Genomic DNA, 21,489 nt, shown 5'->3' on the forward strand with positions numbered 1-21,489 from the left:
TTGTTTATGTTTTCTTTTCTAGTAGCCGTATTAGAGAATAGTTCCAACATAAAGTCGAAGATCATCACCATCTTTGTTGCCCAAATTTCAGTAAGTAAAACTGTATCTGGTAGCACCTGAAAAAAATACAAAATATTGTCATGGATGTTTTTTTTTTTTTTTTTTTTGTAGAGTTTTTTATAATTTTATTTGTCTTCTTGGGATTTTAATTTTCTTTTTTACATGAAACATGATCTGAAAGTATACTCCTAAAAGCCGATGACTTGGGTAGGGTGTCTTCGATTTTTAGATCGTATGAACAGTTACTTAAATAAATAGAGGCAAAGGACATTGATATTAATTGCAAAAAAATTAGAGTAATTTTTATGATAAATATGAATTATTCAGTTTTAACTTAAAAATAATCTCATTTGCAAATATTTTTAATCTTAAATATTTGCTTATATATATTTATATTTCATTTCGTTATTTTTTACAACAAAATAGTTTTTTTAAATGAAAATATATAATTACAAACGAATTATACAATCACTTTTTATTTTAACACAATTTCTAAAATGAAACCAACTTTGATGTGATTTTCAACTTTACAGCATATAATTCAAACAATATAAAAAAGCATGAAAATAAAGATTTGTGCGAGTGATTAAATTACCTCATTGATTATGCTTTCTTTTTGTTGTTCAAGCTTATGATAATTATGCTTAAGAGTGTCATAATTAGACTTAAGAAGATTGTAGTCTCTCTCCAACTGTTTTGTCTTCCAGTGATTTTACTTGATGATTATTTAATCTTCTCTTTTTATTACTAAATTGTCCTCCACCGTAATCTTTACCATCGCCGCCGCCACTGCCACTGCCACTGCCACTGCCGTCTACCATTGACTGAAATTCTCTGTTGTAAATGCAGTCTTCTTCCGATTTCATCTCTCATGAGTCATGAAAAAGAGAAAGAACATAAATTTTCAACAAAAAAAACTCTAGCTTTGACTATTTTAAAGGTCAATCTATCCACCTTTCAAAAGTGAAATTCAACAAAGAATATTTGGTTTAAGCTAAAGATCAATGATAATTTCAACTTAAGAACATAACAAAGTCAATAATGTAAATTTGTTTTGAACGATTTTCGAATATCAAAGGGATCAGGTGGAATTTCCAAACTCAAATTTGACCTCTTATGATATAAGAGATGGAATTATGGTTTATTAAAATGCAAATTAAGAAAGAAAAAGAAAAGATACAGTAAAATTCAAGATCTTTTTGAATATAAAATATGAGAAATGCTAAAGAACTGCATAAAGATGATGCAGAAGACCATTCCTTTTACAAAAGCAAAAGAAAATTGACGTATCAAGAGCATGGTGTAACTTTTAATGCATGAATCATGATATACAAGTAAGTAATTCACAAATGCTCTAGATTATTCTATTATATTCAGCAAATAACAATCTGCTATTGAATACCTTCAAGTGTGTGTGAGAGGAAATGAGTCAATGAATCAAAACAATTAAAGTTCCTCTTCATAATGCCTTGAATCTTCCCTGTTTAAAAAAAACAAATCAAAAGGTTCAAAACCTTTTAGAATAAATCAGTAAAGTGAACAATAATCAAGAATGTCAACTTCCTAAACCTGACTACAACGGTTTCAAAAAAGAAAAAAACTTTTGTATTCATCACAAAGGTCTAAACTTTATTCCTATTTTGCCCTTCCTCTCCCCCCCTCCATGAAAAGGAAAGGTTTCTCAAAGTTGTAATTACTCTTGGTTGAGATTTCATAATACTACAAGTTCTTTTTGTAAAAAGTAAGTTGTTTTGCTTTCACTTGACGGTTCTTCACATCAACTTTGTTTGATAAAAAAATGCAAGAAAAAATACCACAAAACTAATCGGCAAAGATCACGATGCCATGTGGGAACATTCTTGTAAGTGAACCTTGCAGTTACATAAAACATGATAATGGCACATTCAACATGAATGCTAGAAATCATTCAAATAGGTTAGTAAATAAGCTAATTATAATAGTTAATAAAGGGCATTTTAGACATTTGATAAACAAAAAAAATGACAGATTAGATACCTACTAATAACCATGTTTTTGATTGGATTGTTTATTACACAACATACAGAGGCAAATACACAAACACACAAATTGGATTATTTATTTAAACAGACAAACATATTTATATAATATGCAGTTGTTCATCATAAACTTATCGATATGAAAGATAAAATCAGTAAAAAATATTCTTGTTTATGCAACGATAAAAAGAAGGATTGAGACTTACATCATGATACGTCTTTCTAAGGTTAGGACCAATAGAAATTTAGATAAATATTGTGAGAAACTACATGTGCAACTCCCTTTGACTTTGTAGTTTGCTTTAAGCCCTCTTTCCATTAGAGCCTCAGGAAGGTCTGCAGAAGTTTCATCAGCCATAGCAGTGCCAGTATATAAACACAAAAAAAATTATAAACAAAAGGGGACAAAATTACCCCTGTCTCATACCTTGGTGGGTTTGTAAACAATACGACGATAAATCTTTCTATGGAATTTGGGTTTGACTAACTTTCCGATGACATAAGCTTTGGCTGTCACCCGTCATTTTGACGCCCCATCATATTGTAGATCACACTGATGACCTGTAAATTCACATTAAAAAAATAAAAACCACTACTAGAAAAACAGCCTTTTACGATGTGCAAACGGCGACACTCAATGATTTATGTTACGCAAAAGAGAGTGACATAAAAAAAGTGTAATCTCTTCAAAAAATTTAAGAATTTAGGTCGCGCATTATTGCGTGCCCTTAAATTAGTGTCCAAAAAACAAAAACAAAAAAACACGGAGGGCACCTATAATAAGATGCGTGTCGTCTAAGGATGTCGCTTTATAAATTTAATTTGAACGCGCGTTCTATCCTTTAATAATCAGGGGGAACGCGTTCCATCCTTTACTAATCAGGGGGAAAATGAAAAAATGAAATCTTAAAACATTAAAAACCCCCGCCTTCCTTTTTTTCTTCTTTCCCTCTTGCCCTAATTATCGATTCCTCATTTTTCTCTCAGATTTGAGTCTCCTCTTTCATCAAAAATAAGAGGTAGCAAGGTAAATTTTCTGAGATTCGAAACTATATGACTCGAATTAGAGGTTGAAGATCAGAAATCGATGGTTACAAATCAGATTTGGGATCGAAAGTCAGAGGTTCAAGGTACAATCGGAAACATCAAGAGAAGGAAAGCAAAAGCGGAGGAGGCATCAGGTTCGAAGATTGTTCTCTTCTTCTTCATGTATATGCCCTGGATTTCTTTCTCTTACATTCAATCCCTAAAGATTCTTTTATTCCCTAAATCAGGTACAAAGATTATTCCCTTCTCCTCCATCTGTTTTTGGAACACATGGCTCTACGAACCCTTGCGACTGCTAAAACCCTAGGTGCGATATCCAAGTTTTAGCAACATGTGTGTGGATTGCAGACGTTCACGCTTCCCGATCTTTCCTACGATTATGGAGCACTGGAGTCGGCGATTAGCGGAGAGATCATGCAGCTCCATCACCAGAAACACCACTGGACTTACATAACCAACTACAATAAAGCTATCGAGCAGCTCGATGATGCTATCACCAAGGGAGATGCTTCAACTGTTGTCAAATTTCAGAGCACTATTAAGTTCAATGGCGAAGGTTAAACACTATAATTTCCTATCTTGTCGATTTCAGTGTTTTTGGTTGAATACTTGCTAGAAGCGTTATGTACGAATTTACATCTATATATATATATATATATATATATATATATATATATATATATATATATATATATATATATATATATATTTAATAGATAGATAAATCTAAATAATAATAATAATAATCAATTTGAAGCTCTATTACCATCTGGGTTCTGTTTAAAATCTTCATTTTCTCTCTTCGAATCTGCAATTTCAAACTTGAAGGTATTCTAATGGCTTCCTCTAGTGGTACGACAACATCATCAGGTGGTTCATACCCAATTCAGAACTCGGGGTCTGATGAAGATCTTCAGCAATTGATGGATCAGAGGAGGAAGAAGAGAATGATTTCGAATCGTGAATCTGCAAGGAGATCTAGAAAGAGGAAGCAAAAGCATCTGGATGATCTCAGGAGTCAGCTGAATCAACTCAGGAAAGAGAACAACCAGATCATATCAAGCGTCAGTATCACCACCCAGCATTACATAAGCGTGGAGGCGGAGAACTCTGTTCTGAGAGCTCAGGTGGCGGAGCTCAGCCACCGGCTACAGTCTCTGAACGAGATGATCGCTTTTATGTACCAACCTGTCGACACCGGTTGTGGGTTTGCGGACGAGCAATACGGCGGTGGAGGTGGCACTGAGTTTGTCGACGAGTTCATGAATAACTCACTGAGTTACCTTTATGCAAACCAGCCTATTATGGCTTCAGCAGACATGATTCAGTACTGAGTCAGATGTAAATCTCCTAAAAGTCTTGAAAAAAAATTCAGATTTGGTGATAGCTTGGGTGTGTTAGGGTGGGGTGGGGTGGGGTGGGTGGAATAAAGATTTGTGAACAAAGGAAGATGAAGATTTATGTGATGATTTATGGGTACAAAGAGCTATGATTGTAATGGGTCTTTCTTGCAAGGTTAAACACTATAATTCGATTGGAAACTTCCTCTTCAAGTCCTAAATAGGTTAAAGTGAAACAATTGAACAACACATTTAGGACAAATTTGATGCTAGGAGGATAATAATATTCATACAACCACAAATATCTAATCTACCCTTATGTCTCTGAGCAGGTCATGTAAATCACTCAATTTTCTGGAAGAATCTCACTCCCACCAGTGTTAGTTTCTTGACTTCTTCTTCTTCTGATTTAGATGATAATTCTGACTTCCGAGCACTATAATTTGACCAAAACTGAAACCCTAAAACCTTATTGCAGGAAGGAGGTGGCGAGCCACCAAATGGTTCTTTGGGCTCGGCTATCAACCAGAGCTTTAGTTCTGTGGAAAAATTGATTGCTAAAAAGAACGCAAAAGGCGCTGCTGTGCAAGGTTCTGGATGGGTGGTATGTTCCTTAATCTTTATTTTGTCATTTTGGTTTTTACTTTCAACTTTTTTTTTTTTGTTATTTTAAACTTATGATATATTTTGGCAGTAGCTTGCTGTTGACATAGAGTTGAAGAGGCTTGTGGTTGAAACCACATCAAACCAGGTAAGTTATCACTAGTTTTATTCAAACAAATTAGTATCCCTATTAAACTTCAGAAATCAAATTATTGAAATATGAATCTCTGTTGTAGGACCCACTGGTTACAAAAGGTCCAAGCTTGGTTCCTCTGCTTGGCATAGATGTTTCGGAGCATGCATTTAAACAAATTTCATTTTTGTATGGTATACAAATTGTACACATTTCAACTTATATATGTGTTTTTGTACAATTTGCAATATAAAAATGGCAGGCCCGATTACTTAAAGAACATCTGGAAGGTGATCAACTGGAAATATGCAAGTGAGGTATATGAGAAAGAGTGCCCTTAAAAGAGTTGCAGGTTTGTTAAGATTTAAAGGATGCAATAAAGAAACCCTATTTTACCCTTGGGATATGAACATACTGTGTATGAAACCAGTTTTCCTGTTACACATTGGATTTTTCTGATTAGAATCCATTGAATCATTGAGTTTCAGTCAATAACTAACATTCCTTTGTGCAGATGAAGCTTATGATTGCTGTTTAAGAGCTGTTCAAATACTACCTATACATTCTCTCTCTCTCTCTCTCTCTCTCTCTCTCTCTAATAACTTTGTGAAGAATTGTACTTAAAACACGATTTTTTGTGCAGCTTCCAGAATTTATGATGGGTCTTGCAAATCTTGCTTTACTTTCTGGTGAGCGTTCATCTTTAAAGGTACTTGTTATATGCAAAGAAAAGGGTCATAGTCTTGCATCAGATCCCACATCCATATTTACACTTACATACCCTCATTTGTCACAGGTTTTGGGACCCATAAGCCAGGCCTTGCATCATGCACCCCAGTATTTGGATGGCTTACCAACTGTATGCATATTACATGTACTCCGCCTTGCAAATTTGGATTCTGCTTGTAAGTTTATTATTTATTTATTTATTTATGTATTTTCCAATGTATTTTTCATAAAAATCTTATGAAATATGTTTTTCATAAAAAGAGGGAGTAGTGATAAATTAAGATTTATTTATATCATTTAATAAATCTTTTACACATTTGAAGTTATTAAATAATAAATATTGTGTATTTTGTTGTCTGCAGTATGATGACACAGAGAAACGAAGAGAAATGGCTAAAAACTCTTTAGAAAGATACACTCATTATTATGAAAGATGGGCTACAAACCAATCCATAAGCTTACATTATTATTGTTATAACTTATAATATCGTTTCTATTTATATAAAAAATACTCTTGACTTTTATATGATGTTTTATAATTTATAAGTTTTAACAGGATAATTATTGTTTTCTGTTCTGGAGTTAGCAATGTCATCAAACACAGCTGAAACTGTGAAAAGAGCCAGAGAACTGAGGGAATTGGGAGTTTACCCTATGGTCCTCATGTCCCAAATGGCTACACTTATTATGGACATTATTGCTGGAACATATCAAGTAATTGAAGCTAGTGCTGACTTATTGTTTGATGGTAGAAGCTGTAAGTTCTTCTTAACTTTTTTTCTTTATTATTATACTATGTTATAACGTGTGGACACCACAAAAAAATTTAAAACAAATGTTAATTAAATTATAGGGTTAATCTAAAAGATACCTTATTTTGTGTTTGTTTTGAATAAAACTTCAAAATTACTTTTTGCCCAGATAAAAAAAATTCTGTTTTTTTCATTTTTCCCGATCCGGCCATTTTAATCATTTTTTTGTCAAAGAATTTGTACACTAAATAGCACATAGGGGGAGGGAGGAGGGTGTTAAAATGATTATACAATGAAACATAAATTTTGTAAACTAAAATTTAATAATAATAATTTATCGTGTTAAAAAAAGGTTGTAAAAGTATTTATGATTCAAAGTAATATAATTTTTGATAATTATTTAAAGATAAAAAAGTAATTAAATTAATTGAAATCTGATCCTTATGATTGAAAGTAATATAATTTTTGCTAAAAATTACATAAATGCTCCCTCTGTTAACCAATTTACAAAACAACTCATGTCTTAATAAATTAATTGAAATCTGATCCTTATGTTATTCAATTGACATAACAGCCCCTGTGTAACTAAATTTTCAAAGAAGTACATTTGTGTTAAAAAATTACATAATGGCCCATGTGTTAATAAAATTTAATGAAATTTGGTCCCTTTGTATAAATCAAAGTCTAAAGAAGTAATCACAGTGATTTTTTTTTTTGCATTTTTTTTTTATAATAATTGTTGTAATGTTGATTACATTCAATACAGTTTTAACAGAAACTTTAAGTTTTTCATTTAAACATTATGTTCAAAAAGTTTTAAAAAAAACTGTTACAACCGAAAAGTATGATTTAGATTTATGAAATCAGCATTACATCAAATTATGCTAAAAAATTCAAGGATACCTGACATTATTTCTTTAAAGGGAAAAGGACAAATATGCCTTTTTCTTTATAATTTATGAAAAAACAACAACAAATGAAACAAAAAACAAATACCACACTTCTGTTGTATGCTATCTCCTTCTCACGAAATAGATACCATAGAAAACAGATACTATGTATACATAATGAAAGTAAGATGATATATGAAACTCAAATCTTTAAAAAAAAGTAGTAGAAGGAGAAGAAGATTCGTAACAGAAGGAGAATGAAAAGAAATAAACTATAAACTGAAACTATGGATAGGTAAATGAAACTAGTTGCTAATTCTTGCGTTTAAACTTTTAATATTGTGTTTTTTTCTTTGTTTAAAATTTGTTAAGTGTTTTTTTAATAGATTGTAGCCTCGGAATCCATACGAGACACTGGAGCAGTTGCAAGTTCTCGGGCTGCTGAAATTGGGCTTGATAGTCTAGCACAAACAATCCAGGTGTCACCTAGTTATTAAAGTTATATTTGTAAACATGTATATAAATACAAGGGCATTTTGGTCATTATACCCCCATAAAAGTTTTTAAAAAAGATAGGTAACTATTTGTTGCGCTTAATTTATGGATTGATAACATTAAAAAAATCACATCTCATAGTATTTTCAAATATACATTTCTCCTTTTGTCTTACAATTTTTATATTGAATGTTCAAGATAATTTAGATAACATAACTCGTTTTCTAATACTAGCAAGAGAACCTATAATCCAAGGAATTGACAAGCCCCATAAGGTAACAAAAAAGATAATTTATTTTATTGTATTTTAAATCAAATTATCAAATCATATATAAACTACCCAAACAATATTCAAATTTTATTTTTATCGCCTCAATTTTGCAGACGAGCATTGTGTTTACATTAGAAGAAGGCCCGAGGGTCTTGTTCAATGGCTTAGTTGTGTTTGCTCTAAGGGATATCAACTTATCAAAAGTAAGTTATTTTTTTCACCCTTTTATTTAATATTTTCGTGATTGAATGAAAGTCTTAATGAAAGTAATTGACAACCCTTTTTCTGTAAATGATGTTGTGATTGTGGGAGAGGTGTTTTGTTTTTCTCTGTTGCTAGGTAACCTTCTCAACAACATCATTCTACTTAAGCAGGTGATTAACCAAGATTAAGGGAGATTTTTAATCATGTTTGGCATTCCTTTCCAGTAAGAAACAAAGTTGTATGATTATTTGTTAGTTTTATAGGAATGTACAACCCATGCTAGCAATGTATCATTTTTGTTTAACATTTGAATGATTCTTTGTATGACATTATAATTTGTGCAATTTATTTTATTTTTTGAGTATGAAATTTTATTTTATATTATATAATGGATTGTATTTTTTGTATACAGTATTTTATTTATATTATGAGAAATTAAATGCAAATTTAATTTAAAAATTAATAAATATATAATTTTTTTTAAACATTTAAATTTACGATACGCAAAAATGTGTGTCATCTTCATTAATGACATGGCCTTTCTTGACAGGGGCTTTCTTGATACACATTGCGTGTCATTAACACGCGTGTCGTAAGGTTAGGACACGCGAATGCGTGTCGTCTTTCTTTATACATGGCCTTCCTTGATACGCATTGCGTGTCGTAAACGCGCGTCGTAATTGCGCGTCGTAAATGAGCGTCGTAAATGAGCGTCGTCTCTCTTTATGACAGGGCCTTCCTTGACGCGCATTTGCGCGTCGTCTGAGCCTTTTACGACGCGCAATGAGCGTCGTAAAAAGCTGTTTTTCTAGTAGTGAACCAAACAATCACGAACTTGGATAAGCATTGCCAAACAAATTGGATATATTAGGTGTCAAAGGTCAATCAATGGAGGTTGATAACATAAATGAGCAAAATTTATAAAAACAAATCTTAAAGAAAACCAAAAAAAATGTAACTCACCTGAAACCATATCTTCATAATGGAATTCATATGACATAAATATATGTTCTTAATGTTTAAAGAGAAAAAAAAATGAATTCCATCTACAATACCTAGTTAAGAGTACATCGATTATCATTCACCTGCAATTACCAAAGAATAAGGTGAAATATTTTAATAACGATATGATGGAGTAAAAATACAAATCTTACCTACATCAAAAAACTCATTGACATATTCAGATACAATTCTTCCCATTTATCTACAAAAAGCAGATAAACAATCACACACATACATACGTCTGTGGTGAAAGCTAACAATTTCATGACAAAATTATTACTTCTCTCGACATATTGTCCCAAATTGAGCAGTTGTGTAAGCTAATTTAATTAAAATTGACAATCCAACAGGTGGAACATTACAACAAACAATTGGTGTGCACTGCAACATACCTAAAAACAGGAAAGCATTTGTGTTACACATAAATCAAAAGAAAGTATAGAAAAAGAACAAATCGTTCCGACTGGAGAAACACATGAATGTATCGGAAACAAAGAGCAAAAAGATCAATATTTGTCACCTGAAACAACAAATCAGATTCAAACCTTCATCGTATCACCAACCATCACACCTAATAACAGAAAGTGGGAGCAAATAGAAATCGATTCAAAGAATAAGGCGAATAATTTGTAGTAAGTGTACGCCCTATGTGGCCGACCATGCAGTGCGTTGTGACCGACTGACCATGGAGACGACGATTCCTCCAACCAAGATGCACTACGGCGATGGGTAGGGCACGAAACAGATACGAATCTATGATGCAGTGGTCAATTGGTAAACATTTGAGAGTTTTGGAGGATTAAGTCGGTGGTTAGGGGAACCAACGAAGAAGGTGAGCGATGAATAAGATGGAGTAGACATCGACAATGGAAAATGGTGGCATATTTGGGGATATGGGGTGAAGCAAACCACAGGAGGTGGAGTGTCACACCCCAAAAACCGAGAACGGCGGAAACGTTTTGGGGCGGAGGATGTCATGTAATGTATCATAACAATGCAAAGTAGTAAACAAGCAACAACATCATCCATTGCATTAATAGTATATTTTTGGTTACAAGTGTTCTTTCATAATATAAGACAACATAATGGACAATCAAAATAAAATAGGAGTCTTGATTTCTCCATCTTCACAAAACCTGGTCGTCGTACCTGTCTATTTGTGACCAATGAATACAAGTTATTTTGAAAGCGAGTATCATCCAAAAAAGCTGGTGAATTCATAAGTATTAATGTGTCTTTGATTTGTAAAACTGTAAAGTAATGACTTGTAAACCTTTGGAAAAAGATTGTATAAGTATGAACTATTTGAAAGCAGTTGAAAGCGTTTGAATACCCTAGCAAATCCCTACGATTTCTATTAGTATAAAGAGTAGCCTTCTACGAAGACCCGAATGTTTTGAAAGTAGTCTTCTACCAAGACTCAAATGTTTAGAAATTAGTATTCTACCAAGACTCAAATGTATGGAAAGTAGTCTTCTACCAAGACTTGTATGTTTTGAAAGTAGTCTTCTACCAAGACTCAAATGTATGGAAAGTAGTCTTATACCAAGACTAAAATGTTTTGCTATAACAAAGATGGTTTTCTCCTCTATAACTATTATTAACAATATATAAAGTCTACCTCGTCGTTTATGTGAATGGATCACAAACTAAAAGTAATAGGAAAAATATAGTCATGTAAGTGTTATCCTTTTGTGGACATCGACAATGGAAAATGGTGGCATATTTGGGGATATGGGGTGAAGCAAACCACAGGAGGTGGAGTGTCACACCCCAAAAACCGAGAACGGCGGAAACGTTTTGGGGCGGAGGATGTCATGTAATGTATCATAACAATGCAAAGTAGTAAACAAGCAACAACATCATCCATTGCATTAATAGTATATTTTTGGTTACAAGTGTTCTTTCATAATATAAGACAACATAATTGACAATCAAAATAAAATAGGAGTCTTGATTTCTCCATCTTCACAAAACCTGGTCGTCGTACCTGTCTATTTGTGACCTATGAATACAAGTTATTTTGAAAGCGAGTATCATCCAAAAAAGCTGGTGAATTCATAAGTATTAATGTGTCTTTGATTTGTAAAACTGTAAAGTAATGACTTGTAAACCTTTGGAAAAAGATTGTATAAGTATGAACTATTTGAAAGCAGTTGAAAGCGTTTGAATACCCTAGCAAATCCCTACGATTTCTATTAGTATAAAGAGTAGCCTTCTACGAAGACCCGAATGTTTTGAAAGTAGTCTTCTACCAAGACTCAAATGTTTAGAAATTAGTATTCTACCAAGACTCAAATGTATGGAAAGTAGTCTTCTACCAAGACTTGTATGTTTTGAAAGTAGTCTTCTACCAAGACTCAAATGTATGGAAAGTAGTCTTATACCAAGACTAAAATGTTTTGCTATAACAAAGATGGTTTTCTCCTCTATAACTATTATTAACAATATATAAAGTCTACCTCGTCGTTTATGTGAATGGATCACAAACTAAAAGTAATAGGAAAAATATAGTCATGTAAGTGTTATCCTTTTGTGGACATCGACAATGGAAAATGGTGGCATATTTGGGGATATGGGGTGAAGCAAACCACAGGAGGTGGAGTGTCACACCCCAAAAACCGAGAACGGCGGAAACGTTTTGGGGCGGAGGATGTCATGTAATGTATCATAACAATGCAAAGTAGTAAACAAGCAACAACATCATCCATTGCATTAATAGTATATTTTTGGTTACAAGTGTTCTTTCATAATATAAGACAACATAATTGACAATCAAAATAAAATAGGAGTCTTGATTTCTCCATCTTCACAAAACCTGGTCGTCGTACCTGTCTATTTGTGACCTATGAATACAAGTTATTTTGAAAGCGAGTATCATCCAAAAAAGCTGGTGAATTCATAAGTATTAATGTGTCTTTGATTTGTAAAACTGTAAAGTAATGACTTGTAAACCTTTGGAAAAAGATTGTATAAGTATGAACTATTTGAAAGCAGTTGAAAGCGTTTGAATACCCTAGCAAATCCCTACGATTTCTATTAGTATAAAGAGTAGCCTTCTACGAAGACCCGAATGTTTTGAAAGTAGTCTTCTACCAAGACTCAAATGTTTAGAAATTAGTATTCTACCAAGACTCAAATGTATGGAAAGTAGTCTTCTACCAAGACTTGTATGTTTTGAAAGTAGTCTTCTACCAAGACTCAAATGTATGGAAAGTAGTCTTATACCAAGACTAAAATGTTTTGCTATAACAAAGATGGTTTTCTCCTCTATAACTATTATTAACAATATATAAAGTCTACCTCGTCGTTTATGTGAATGGATCACAAACTAAAAGTAATAGGAAAAATATAGTCATGTAAGTGTTATCCTTTTGTATTAGGATCAACTCGACATCACGACTGCCGAAATGTATAACCTTGAACATCCGTAGATTGTTCATTTTCCTCTGTAGCTGGCAGTAGGTTTAAGGAATGGTTAGTCCCGTAAAGGTACTCCTAATATAAGTATTAATCGTAGGCATCTGTAGATGTTCATTTACCTCTGTAGCGAACAACAGGTTAAAGGAATGGTTAGTCCCGTAAAGGTACCCCTAATATAAGTATTAACCGTAGGCATCCGTAGATGTTCATTACCTCTGTTGCTATCAGGTGGGTTCCGGAATGGTTAGTCCCGTATAGTTATCCTATTGAACTAGGATAGGCAGAACAAATTTACACGTATAATATGTACTAGTAACTCATCATATAGAATCTAGGTACAAGTATCCATGTAAGAGTATATGAACGTATACCTTTGCTACCTAAAGGTACTGAACTGACTGATTTGAACTATTATGTCTATATATGTACACATGATATATAACTTATATTTAAACGACCTTCGGACGGATACCCGATACCCTACCAGACCACAACCCAATGGGGAAAAGGAAATAAAGCAGGTTAGCCTTCCTAAGTCCTTTAAACATTATTTATATAACTATACATATACATACATGCTTTTAACAAGGTATCTAAGTAAAAGTATCATGTAAGTGTATCTCTACAAGCAACATGTATTCGTATGGACACATGAATGAACTGACTCTGGTGTAATTCCTTGTAATAGGAATAGTAAGTAGTATCTCCTAACTATACCTATAATAGTTACTAGAAATGTACATGTATCAACGAAGGTATACCTATACATATACAGACATGCATTTGATAATATAAAAGCATGAAAGAAGTTTTGTAAAACCTTTGAAAGTATTTTGATAAGACAATTTAAGTACAAAGGAACCTTTGTTTGAAAACACATTTTTAACTGAGTTTAAAATGAAACTTACAGAATGTAAGACAGTTTGATAAAGAGTTTTAAACATGTAAAAACGTTTAAGAAAGTCATTTGAAGAAATTTGTTTTGGTAAAACAACTAACGTATAGTAAATCCATTTACATGTTAGTTATTAATCACATGTGATTAATATAATAACTAGCATGTTTCAACTTGTATCCCCCCATAAAGCATTTAAAAATGTTTAGAAACATTTAAAAGGTTAATTCAAGGGGTATGAACTCACCTGCAGTGAGCGGATCGGAAGGAAGTGTCGGACTAGTGCTTGGTGTCAAGTGAAGACTTAGACATACAAAATAATCCTAATTACATATGAAGACATATGTATATAACCAATTAGTGAATTTACCACTAATTAAACATGTATAAACATCCTATTGCGAGGAAAACACTTTGGTCAAGTGCTAGGAGGCTATCGGGTTGAAACAAAGGAGTGCAAAGCCTCATACGGGAGTTTATGGTCCAATGACCATCTTTACTGGAGTTTACGGCCCAGGGGAGTTTACTCCTGGGCGTAAACTCTCCATTGGTCACCAAAAGGGGCTTAAAACTCTAAGGGCTTAATTGGTTAAGTGCTCTAAAGCTTTAAACAAGTGTTTGGGTGGGTTTAAAGTCCTAAAATGGCCTTGCTTGGAGTTCACGGCCCTGGGACCACTCCCCCATGAGTTTACGGCCGTAAACTCATGGTAAGGAGTACCATTTCGTGAATCTTGGTCCTTAGGTTCATGGGGTAATGTTCTATGCTAAAATCCAAGGCTTACTAAAGTGTTAGGGTGACATTTGCACCCTTAAAAGGGGTTTACGGCCCAAGAACATCTCTTGGCCGTAAACTCCTTGAATCCCATGATTCCTTATGTTTTCTAAGATCTAAACATGATATACCTAGTGTACAATGAGTTGGATCAAATGTACTTACAATCTACGAGCTCAAATGGTCGATATTGGCCAAGAACACGAGTGTGTGTTCTTGGTGGATCTTGAAAATCTACAAAATGGAATGATTTCACGGATGAAATCATGTAAGATCACTAGATCATCTAAGATATCAATTAGTTAGGGCAAGAAACTTACGAGTTTTGAAGATCGGGGATGAAGATCGGGATGGTACTTGAGAGGATTTAGGCCATGGAAATGAAAGAAATGGACAAATGGCCTTCATCTTCACCATATAAGGTGAGTTTACAGCCCACATGGAGTTTACGACCGTAAAATCCCACGTGGTGGCCGTGAACTCATGGTTAATGTGCTTAAGGCTCGGTCTTTGTGCTATAAATTCAGCAGATAAACCCTGATACTTCTTCATTAGTGTACAAGGCTTAGAACTCTCAAACGGACACTAAATTGTGCTGAATGATAGTAGGAATGAGTTTGACTTTCTATTCACTTGGTATGTTGTACAGAATGGATATTTCGGGTTGTCACATCATCCCCCCGTTAGAGGGAATTTCATCCCGAAATTAGAATTTAGGTAAATGAGTAGGCATGAATAATCGAGCAAGGAGATGGGGAAACTTCCTAATAGATTGGTTCTCGTGCTCATAAGTGAATTCGGGTCCTCGGTTGGTATCCCAACGAACCTTCACCAATGGGCGACGGCGTTTGCCCTGTTCGTTTGACCACTTGGTTGAGGGTCACTACGGTTCTTCCACGAAGGTGAGGATCTCGTTGATCTCGATCTCGTCGAGTGGACTTACGAGAGTCCTAACGGAAAGGTACGGTTTCAAGTTCGAGACGTGAAGGGTAAACTGTACGTCACTGAGTTTGTGGTGTAGGTTGGGTTTGTGAGTTATAGGACCGATTCTAGCAAGAATCTCGAAGGTCCTAACTATTCTGGATTTTGTTTACCACGCTTTCCGAAGCGTATCAAGCCTTCCCAGAGTGAGATTTCCAAAAGGATTTGGCCTCTCACTTGAATTTCCAAGGTTTTCTTCCTCTTGCTTGTCTTCCTAGTCAATGGCCACTCCCTTCTGAGTCAAAGTCATAAGAGGTTTCGTAATCCGCGAGGAGTTCCGAATGAACTCTCGACACTAGGCTCAGAACTCTCAAACGGACTCTAAATTGTGCTGAATGATAGCAGGAATGAGTTTGACTTTCTATTGACTTGGTATGTTGTACAGAATGGAAGCAGGAACTTTTAACGATTGTAAAAATATCTTTAGGAAATATTTTAGTTAAATTGAGATTACAATTTAGGTTTGATATTTATCACTATAATTTATCACTTGTAACTATTTACAAAATATTCTTTGGTTTTTTAAGTGGAACTGAAATTTATATATAAGTTGACGCTTTAATGTTATATTTAAATTAACAATTTAAGTATTTTGTCCAAACTGTTCAAAAGTTGTAATTTTAAACTGATAATGGTTTACATACAACAACATTTTAAATCTAATAAGTATAATATGTTAAAAGTTAAATACATAACTTATAAGTAGAAGTAAATATATTATTTTAAAATTGAAATTTAATTTATTTATGATTACACTTTAAGTTTGATATTTATTTAACATTATTAACCAACTTATAACCATTATTAGAAAGATGCTACAATTTATCACTTTTAACTATTAGAAAATATTTTTTGGGTTGTTTAAGTTAAATTAAAATTTATATTTAAGTTGACCATGTAATGTTATATTTAAATTAATAATTCAAATATTTTATACAAATTGTTCCAAAATTGTATCTTTAAAATGATAATAGTTTATATTCAACAACATATTAAAACTAATAAATTAAGTATAATATGTTAAAGTTAAAAAACATAACTTTATAAGTGAAAGTAAAAATATTATTTAATATTTAAATTTAATTAATATATGATTACACTTTAGATTTGATGTTTATTTAATCTTATTAACCAACTTATACTTATTATTATTAGAAAATTTGAAAAGTCATGAGAGCTTCAAATGAATGTGGTGAAAAGAAAATACATAAGAGTTTCAAATGAATGTTGTGAAAAGAAAAATACTTCATTTATAATATAGTATAATATGATAATGAAAATGCCACCTCAGCATCTATGTGGTGCCATATCGGCACCATGTGGCACGCCACGTGTGTTGTTAGTTGTCTACTAACCTAGTAACCTGTTAAAAGGGTACAAATGCAAAAATATATGCAAATTTGCGTTTTTATCGAACGTAAAATATGAAAAAAGGTAAAACCGAATATTTTATGAAAACTTAAGAATTTTTATAACATTACCCTATTTATATTTGGCTTTTCCATCGCAATGGATCTAATCAAATAGCATATAGCATATGGAAGTCCATCTTCAATTTTATAACTCTTTTATCCAGGCCATGTATTATGACTTTTATGTTATTACGTTTTGACTTCCGGTTTCATATGACGACCTGCGATTTTTGTGGCTACTTTGTATAATTTTTTAATTTTTAAAAAGAATTAACAATTTTGGTTATATTTGCAAATTTCTCAAATGAAAATGAATATATGTTTTATAATTAGTTTACCGAAAATCCTCTATGGTTTTGAACTAGTTTTAAAATATTCACGGAACACGTCGCCACCTCACCCCTGGAGGCATACACGGTCATCCAAGTCGCCATTTACGGCCATGGACATCGTCACATAACTGCTGTAGACTGATTTCTTTCTCCCTTCCACTTCCTACTCCTAAATTTTCTCTCTAGGGTTTCTAGGTTTCTCTCTCCTAGGGTTTTACCCCACGGTAATCAATGTCTACTCACGGCAGCTGCAACCATGACTTCAAAAAAGGTGACGAGATCGAGGTCCTTAGAAAAACCGACGACGGTGACGTTCCAGTCTGGTTTCCAGCAACCATAATGAACTCTCCGTCTCCGGAGGGGACTCTACATGTGAAGTTCACTACCTTATATATGGAACGGTACAGTAAGGATGGGAGACGGAAGAGAAAGAAAATCAGGGATTACGTCAACGTAATTAACGGAGTTAGGAGGCCGGTGACACAGGCGGAGCCACACCGTTGCTTCGCTGTTGGGGAAGAGGTGGAGACATTTCACGAGAATGGGTGGCGGAGGGGGGAAGTGAAGGAAGTATTGGAGAATTCCATGTATAAGGTGGTGATCGGTGGTGCGGTTGAAGTAGTGGTGGAGAAATCGAGGGTTAGGATTTATCGTGATAGATCTTCCTTTCCTTCTACTCTTGATCCACCACAGGTAATAACACTATTATTTATTGTTCTCTGTAGTTCACCATTTTCATTATGTAGATTCCATTTATGTTTTACATGTGTATGTCCAATCCAAGGAATGAAATCCTATTCCTTCTCGATACTAGAATTAGGATTTTGGTATTCAACAAGAGAAAGGAGACGAGAGGAGTTTAATGTGCCGAAGTTTCCTATTTCACATTTGAGTCCATGGCCAACAATGGCAACCTGAGCTATCGATAACTTGATTAACTTCCTGTTATGAAGTACGAATTAGGTTATTTATTTATGCTTACATGTTACAATCAATCAAATAGATACACATATATATATATATATATATATATATATATATATATATATATATTGATGTTACCCTATGATGATTAACCACAGGAAAAGTCATCTCATCTGGTTTTGCAATCCAACAAAAGAACAAAGTTGAGGATAGTATGTAAATCAAAAACTTTAAGACCTGATCCCTTCCCAAATGGTACACCAGTCGAGGTCAGAAGCTATGAAGAAGGGTACCAAGGTTCCTGGTATGCTGCCATGGTGGTCGGGTCAATAGATGAAACTAAGATTCTGGTGCAATATGAAACCTTAAAAACAGATGATGAAATGCAACCACTTGTGGAAATGGCGGATGCTTCAAATGTAAGGCCTCTTCCTCCAACAATCCATCGAATGGATCGTTTTAAGATGCTTGAAGAAGTGGATGCATGGTATAATGATGGATGGTGGGTAGGTCATGTTTCAAAAGTTCTTGGTGGATTGAAGTATGCAGTCTACTTTTGGATAACCAATGAGGAATATGAGTTCCTACATTCCGAGTTAAGACCTCATCAAGAACTGATCAATGAAAAATGGGTTGCTTCTTTCTTGGTAAGTCTAGCATTCAATATTGTTTTTTAACATTGATTGAGATCAAATTAGGTAACTTTTTAATGCATGTATAATGTATTAAATACGAGTAAATAAGGTTACTTTGAATGTATGCAGAGACCGAAACTTTTGGAAAAACCCCGACCTGAAAAAGTAAAATTACAAACAGGTGGTGGAAGAACATTAATGGTAGGTCTTTTACGGGGGCTGAAAGTAGAAATAGCACACGGTGAAAATGGATTTTTAACCACTTGGTACCCTGCAGTGATTCTAGGCCCTGTAAATAAAGGTAAATACTTGGTGGAATATCGGACACTGAAAACAACAGATAATAATGGGCTTTTAAAAGAAGAGGTTGATGTGATGTCCATGAGACCTTGTCCACCTATCATTCAATCACCCAATCAATTTCAAGTAAATGATCGGGTCGATGCTTGGGATTTCAACGGGTGGCAAATGGGTCAAGTTTTTAAAACCATGAAGGAGTTTAAGTATGCCGTTTATTTTTGGGCAACAAAGAGTGTGGTTGAATACAGGCATGACTATCTGAGGCTGCATCAAGATTTCATTGATGGTGCATGGTTACGTGCTACTACGGTATAATTCCCTTTGTTATGCATTTTCATATAAAAAAAAAAAAAATAACAAAATAATCTGTTGCAAATGGTACAGACTTATGGGGCAAAATGCAAAAGATAGTAATGTACTTTTGTTTATTTGTGTAATGGAACATCCAACTTTGATGTGATGAAAGTAGGTTGCCATTTCTTACATTTAAGCTGAATTCATGTTTCAGGAGGCTTCAAGCAATGTAAAGGAAGATGGATGCTTTTCATGTAATATTTGAAAATTATGTTAGAAGTTAAGTTGTATATTTTTGTAAATTTGGTTCTTGAAAAAGGCTAAATATCTTATCTTTAATCCAAGAGTTGGAATTTAATGAGTTTGATAGCAACTTTCCTTGTTTTTACCATTGTAGGCAATTTATTTTATTTTGTGGTTGGATCAAAATACGTATGAAATGCTGATATTCGTGAGTGAAAAAATAAAAGAAAAAAAAATGATGTTATAAGTGAAGAGAGACGTGAAAGAAAACATAAATGCGAGATTAGGGTATTGGCTTGAAGTAATGATTAAAGATTTAGGTGTTGTTTGTTTTTTTAAAAAAACTTCTTCTAACAACTTATTGTTGCGCCGCGCAGAAGACGCGCAACACTTGGCTCTTCGTAGTTGTATGTTTTTTAGAAGACTTCTAACTTAAAAACTGTAGCGTGTGTACTGCGTGATGCAACATTTGAGCCTCTGCTTCAAACGTCTTCACACTTTACTTTAACTTATTACAGCAGTCTGCAGAAGTTAAAAAACAAACAAACTTTTTATTACAAACTGCAGCCGTTTGGTCCTCCTCTTCTGCTACAGAGGGTTGCATAAGTGATTCGCAGATTTTAGACATTTTCGCTTCGAAAAAACAAACGACACCTTAGACTAAAGGTAGAGGCTTGAACTAATGGTCTTTCGGGTTGACAAACGGCATGGTAGCTAGTAAATACTATCCATCCAATCTTTTTTTAAGAAAAAGTTCTTCTAATTCTTCTCTTATTTTATTTACCTATTTTATCATTTCTATTTTATCTCCTATATATTCAACAATTAACATGTGTAATTCATTATTTTTCTTTCCACAAGTGCGGCCTCGTTGACCCCAAACCTAGAATCAACGGCTTTGAACCGTTTCGTCACTGGCTGCAACTGTGTTGTGGCTGGTCTCAACTCTCTCAACTAAAGCTTTATCTCAAGCTCATGCCGCCTGCGGCCTCCTGCAACTCCAACAAAGAATCACACCGTTGGGTGGAAACAAACCGCCTGATATCCGTCTTGAGCATTGCTCAAATAACGGGTCATCTAAGCCTGCTCTGAAGCAAACTCAGGGCAAAAATGACCCTCTCAGTAAACATCCAGGTGATCTCCGTCACCGACTCCGATCCCTGCCTCAGGTCCAAAAACTCCTGGGCCAACCTCTCACGTTCAACGCGCGACACATATCAAGTACGAAACATCTCCATGAACTGATCCCAATACACCGCGGCCCTCTGCTCAGTAAAATATGATCTCGTGACTAGTCTCCGCCAATCCTTCGCTCCAGACCTCAATAGGTTCAAAGCGCACCTGACCTTCTGGTCAGCTGGGCAAGAGCAGGTGAAAAAGCATCCCTCAACATCAGATAGCCACTTTACGGCTATGATCGAGTCTTAAACTCCATCGAAAGTCGAGGACTTCGTATTATCGAAGTCACGATAGCTGTCATGGTTGCGGAGGCTGCAACAACAATAGTCTCAACAATGGTTACGTATTTGTCATCAAAGAAATCCATCATCGCGGTCTTAATAGACCCAACTAGCTCTGGTATCTGATCCCGAACGATCGCCACAACCTCCCCATGGAGAATCCCCCTATTCCTAGTATCCAACTCATCAGCTCCAATCTGTCTGCCAGCTCCTGATCCCGACGCAGATACGATCTCAAATCTCCTCGTAGTTACCATACTGAAATACACCAGGG

General features: G+C 34.3%; 2 protein-coding genes, 1 long non-coding RNA gene and 1 pseudogene across 4 annotated transcripts; 3 read left to right on the forward strand and 1 right to left on the reverse strand.

Moving 5' to 3' along the window:
- Positions 1-1,317: 1,317 nt before the first annotated feature.
- On the reverse strand, positions 1,318-10,417 carry LOC145001583 (uncharacterized). Its single transcript, XR_013661648.1, has 6 exons — positions 10,065-10,417; positions 9,697-9,936; positions 9,506-9,627; positions 2,506-2,639; positions 2,285-2,414; positions 1,318-1,540 (listed from the first exon to the last, which is right to left on the reverse strand). It is a non-coding gene; the product is annotated as an uncharacterized LOC145001583 (long non-coding RNA).
- On the forward strand, positions 3,354-8,856 carry LOC145000832 (superoxide dismutase [Mn], mitochondrial-like; annotated as a pseudogene). The gene is made up of 11 exons (XR_013661376.1): positions 3,354-3,681; positions 4,798-4,844; positions 4,944-5,069; positions 5,160-5,216; positions 5,305-5,369; positions 5,437-5,553; positions 5,716-5,910; positions 5,998-6,106; positions 6,293-6,687; positions 7,959-8,342; positions 8,452-8,856. The product of XR_013661376.1 is annotated as a superoxide dismutase [Mn], mitochondrial-like (transcript).
- Positions 3,868-4,527, forward strand: LOC145000831 (bZIP transcription factor 44-like). Its single transcript, XM_078960116.1, has one exon. It carries the CDS (start codon positions 3,962-3,964, stop codon positions 4,457-4,459), a length of 498 nt encoding a protein of 165 aa, XP_078816242.1. The 5' UTR covers positions 3,868-3,961; the 3' UTR covers positions 4,460-4,527.
- Positions 10,418-17,439: 7,022 nt separating the features above from the next.
- On the forward strand, positions 17,440-19,832 carry LOC145001827 (agenet domain-containing protein). Its single transcript, XM_078961170.1, has 4 exons — positions 17,440-18,052; positions 18,442-18,930; positions 19,048-19,527; positions 19,727-19,832. The coding sequence occupies exons 1-4, from the start codon at positions 17,591-17,593 to the stop codon at positions 19,775-19,777; spliced, it is 1,482 nt and encodes a 493-aa protein (XP_078817296.1). The 5' UTR covers positions 17,440-17,590; the 3' UTR covers positions 19,778-19,832.
- The last annotated feature ends 1,657 nt before the right edge of the window (positions 19,833-21,489 follow it).

Source organism: Lactuca saligna, chromosome 6 (assembly GCF_052625555.1).
Source record: "Lactuca saligna cultivar CGN05327 chromosome 6, ASM5262555v1, whole genome shotgun sequence".
NCBI lineage: Eukaryota > Viridiplantae > Streptophyta > Magnoliopsida > Asterales > Asteraceae > Lactuca > Lactuca saligna.

What these genes read in the sequence shown, in the direction of transcription:
- LOC145001827 (XM_078961170.1), top strand. Translation starts at nt 17,591, where the DNA reads ATGTCTACTCACGGCAGCTGCAACCATGACTTCAAAAAAGGTGACGAG. An exon ending in CTACTCTTGATCCACCACAG is followed by an intron (nt 18,053 to 18,441) that starts GTAATAACACTA and finishes GATTAACCACAG; the next exon opens with GAAAAGTCATCTCATCTGGT. An exon ending in AATGGGTTGCTTCTTTCTTG is followed by an intron (nt 18,931 to 19,047) that starts GTAAGTCTAGCA and finishes GAATGTATGCAG; the next exon opens with AGACCGAAACTTTTGGAAAA.
- LOC145000831 (XM_078960116.1), top strand. Translation starts at nt 3,962, where the DNA reads ATGGCTTCCTCTAGTGGTACGACAACATCATCAGGTGGTTCATACCCA.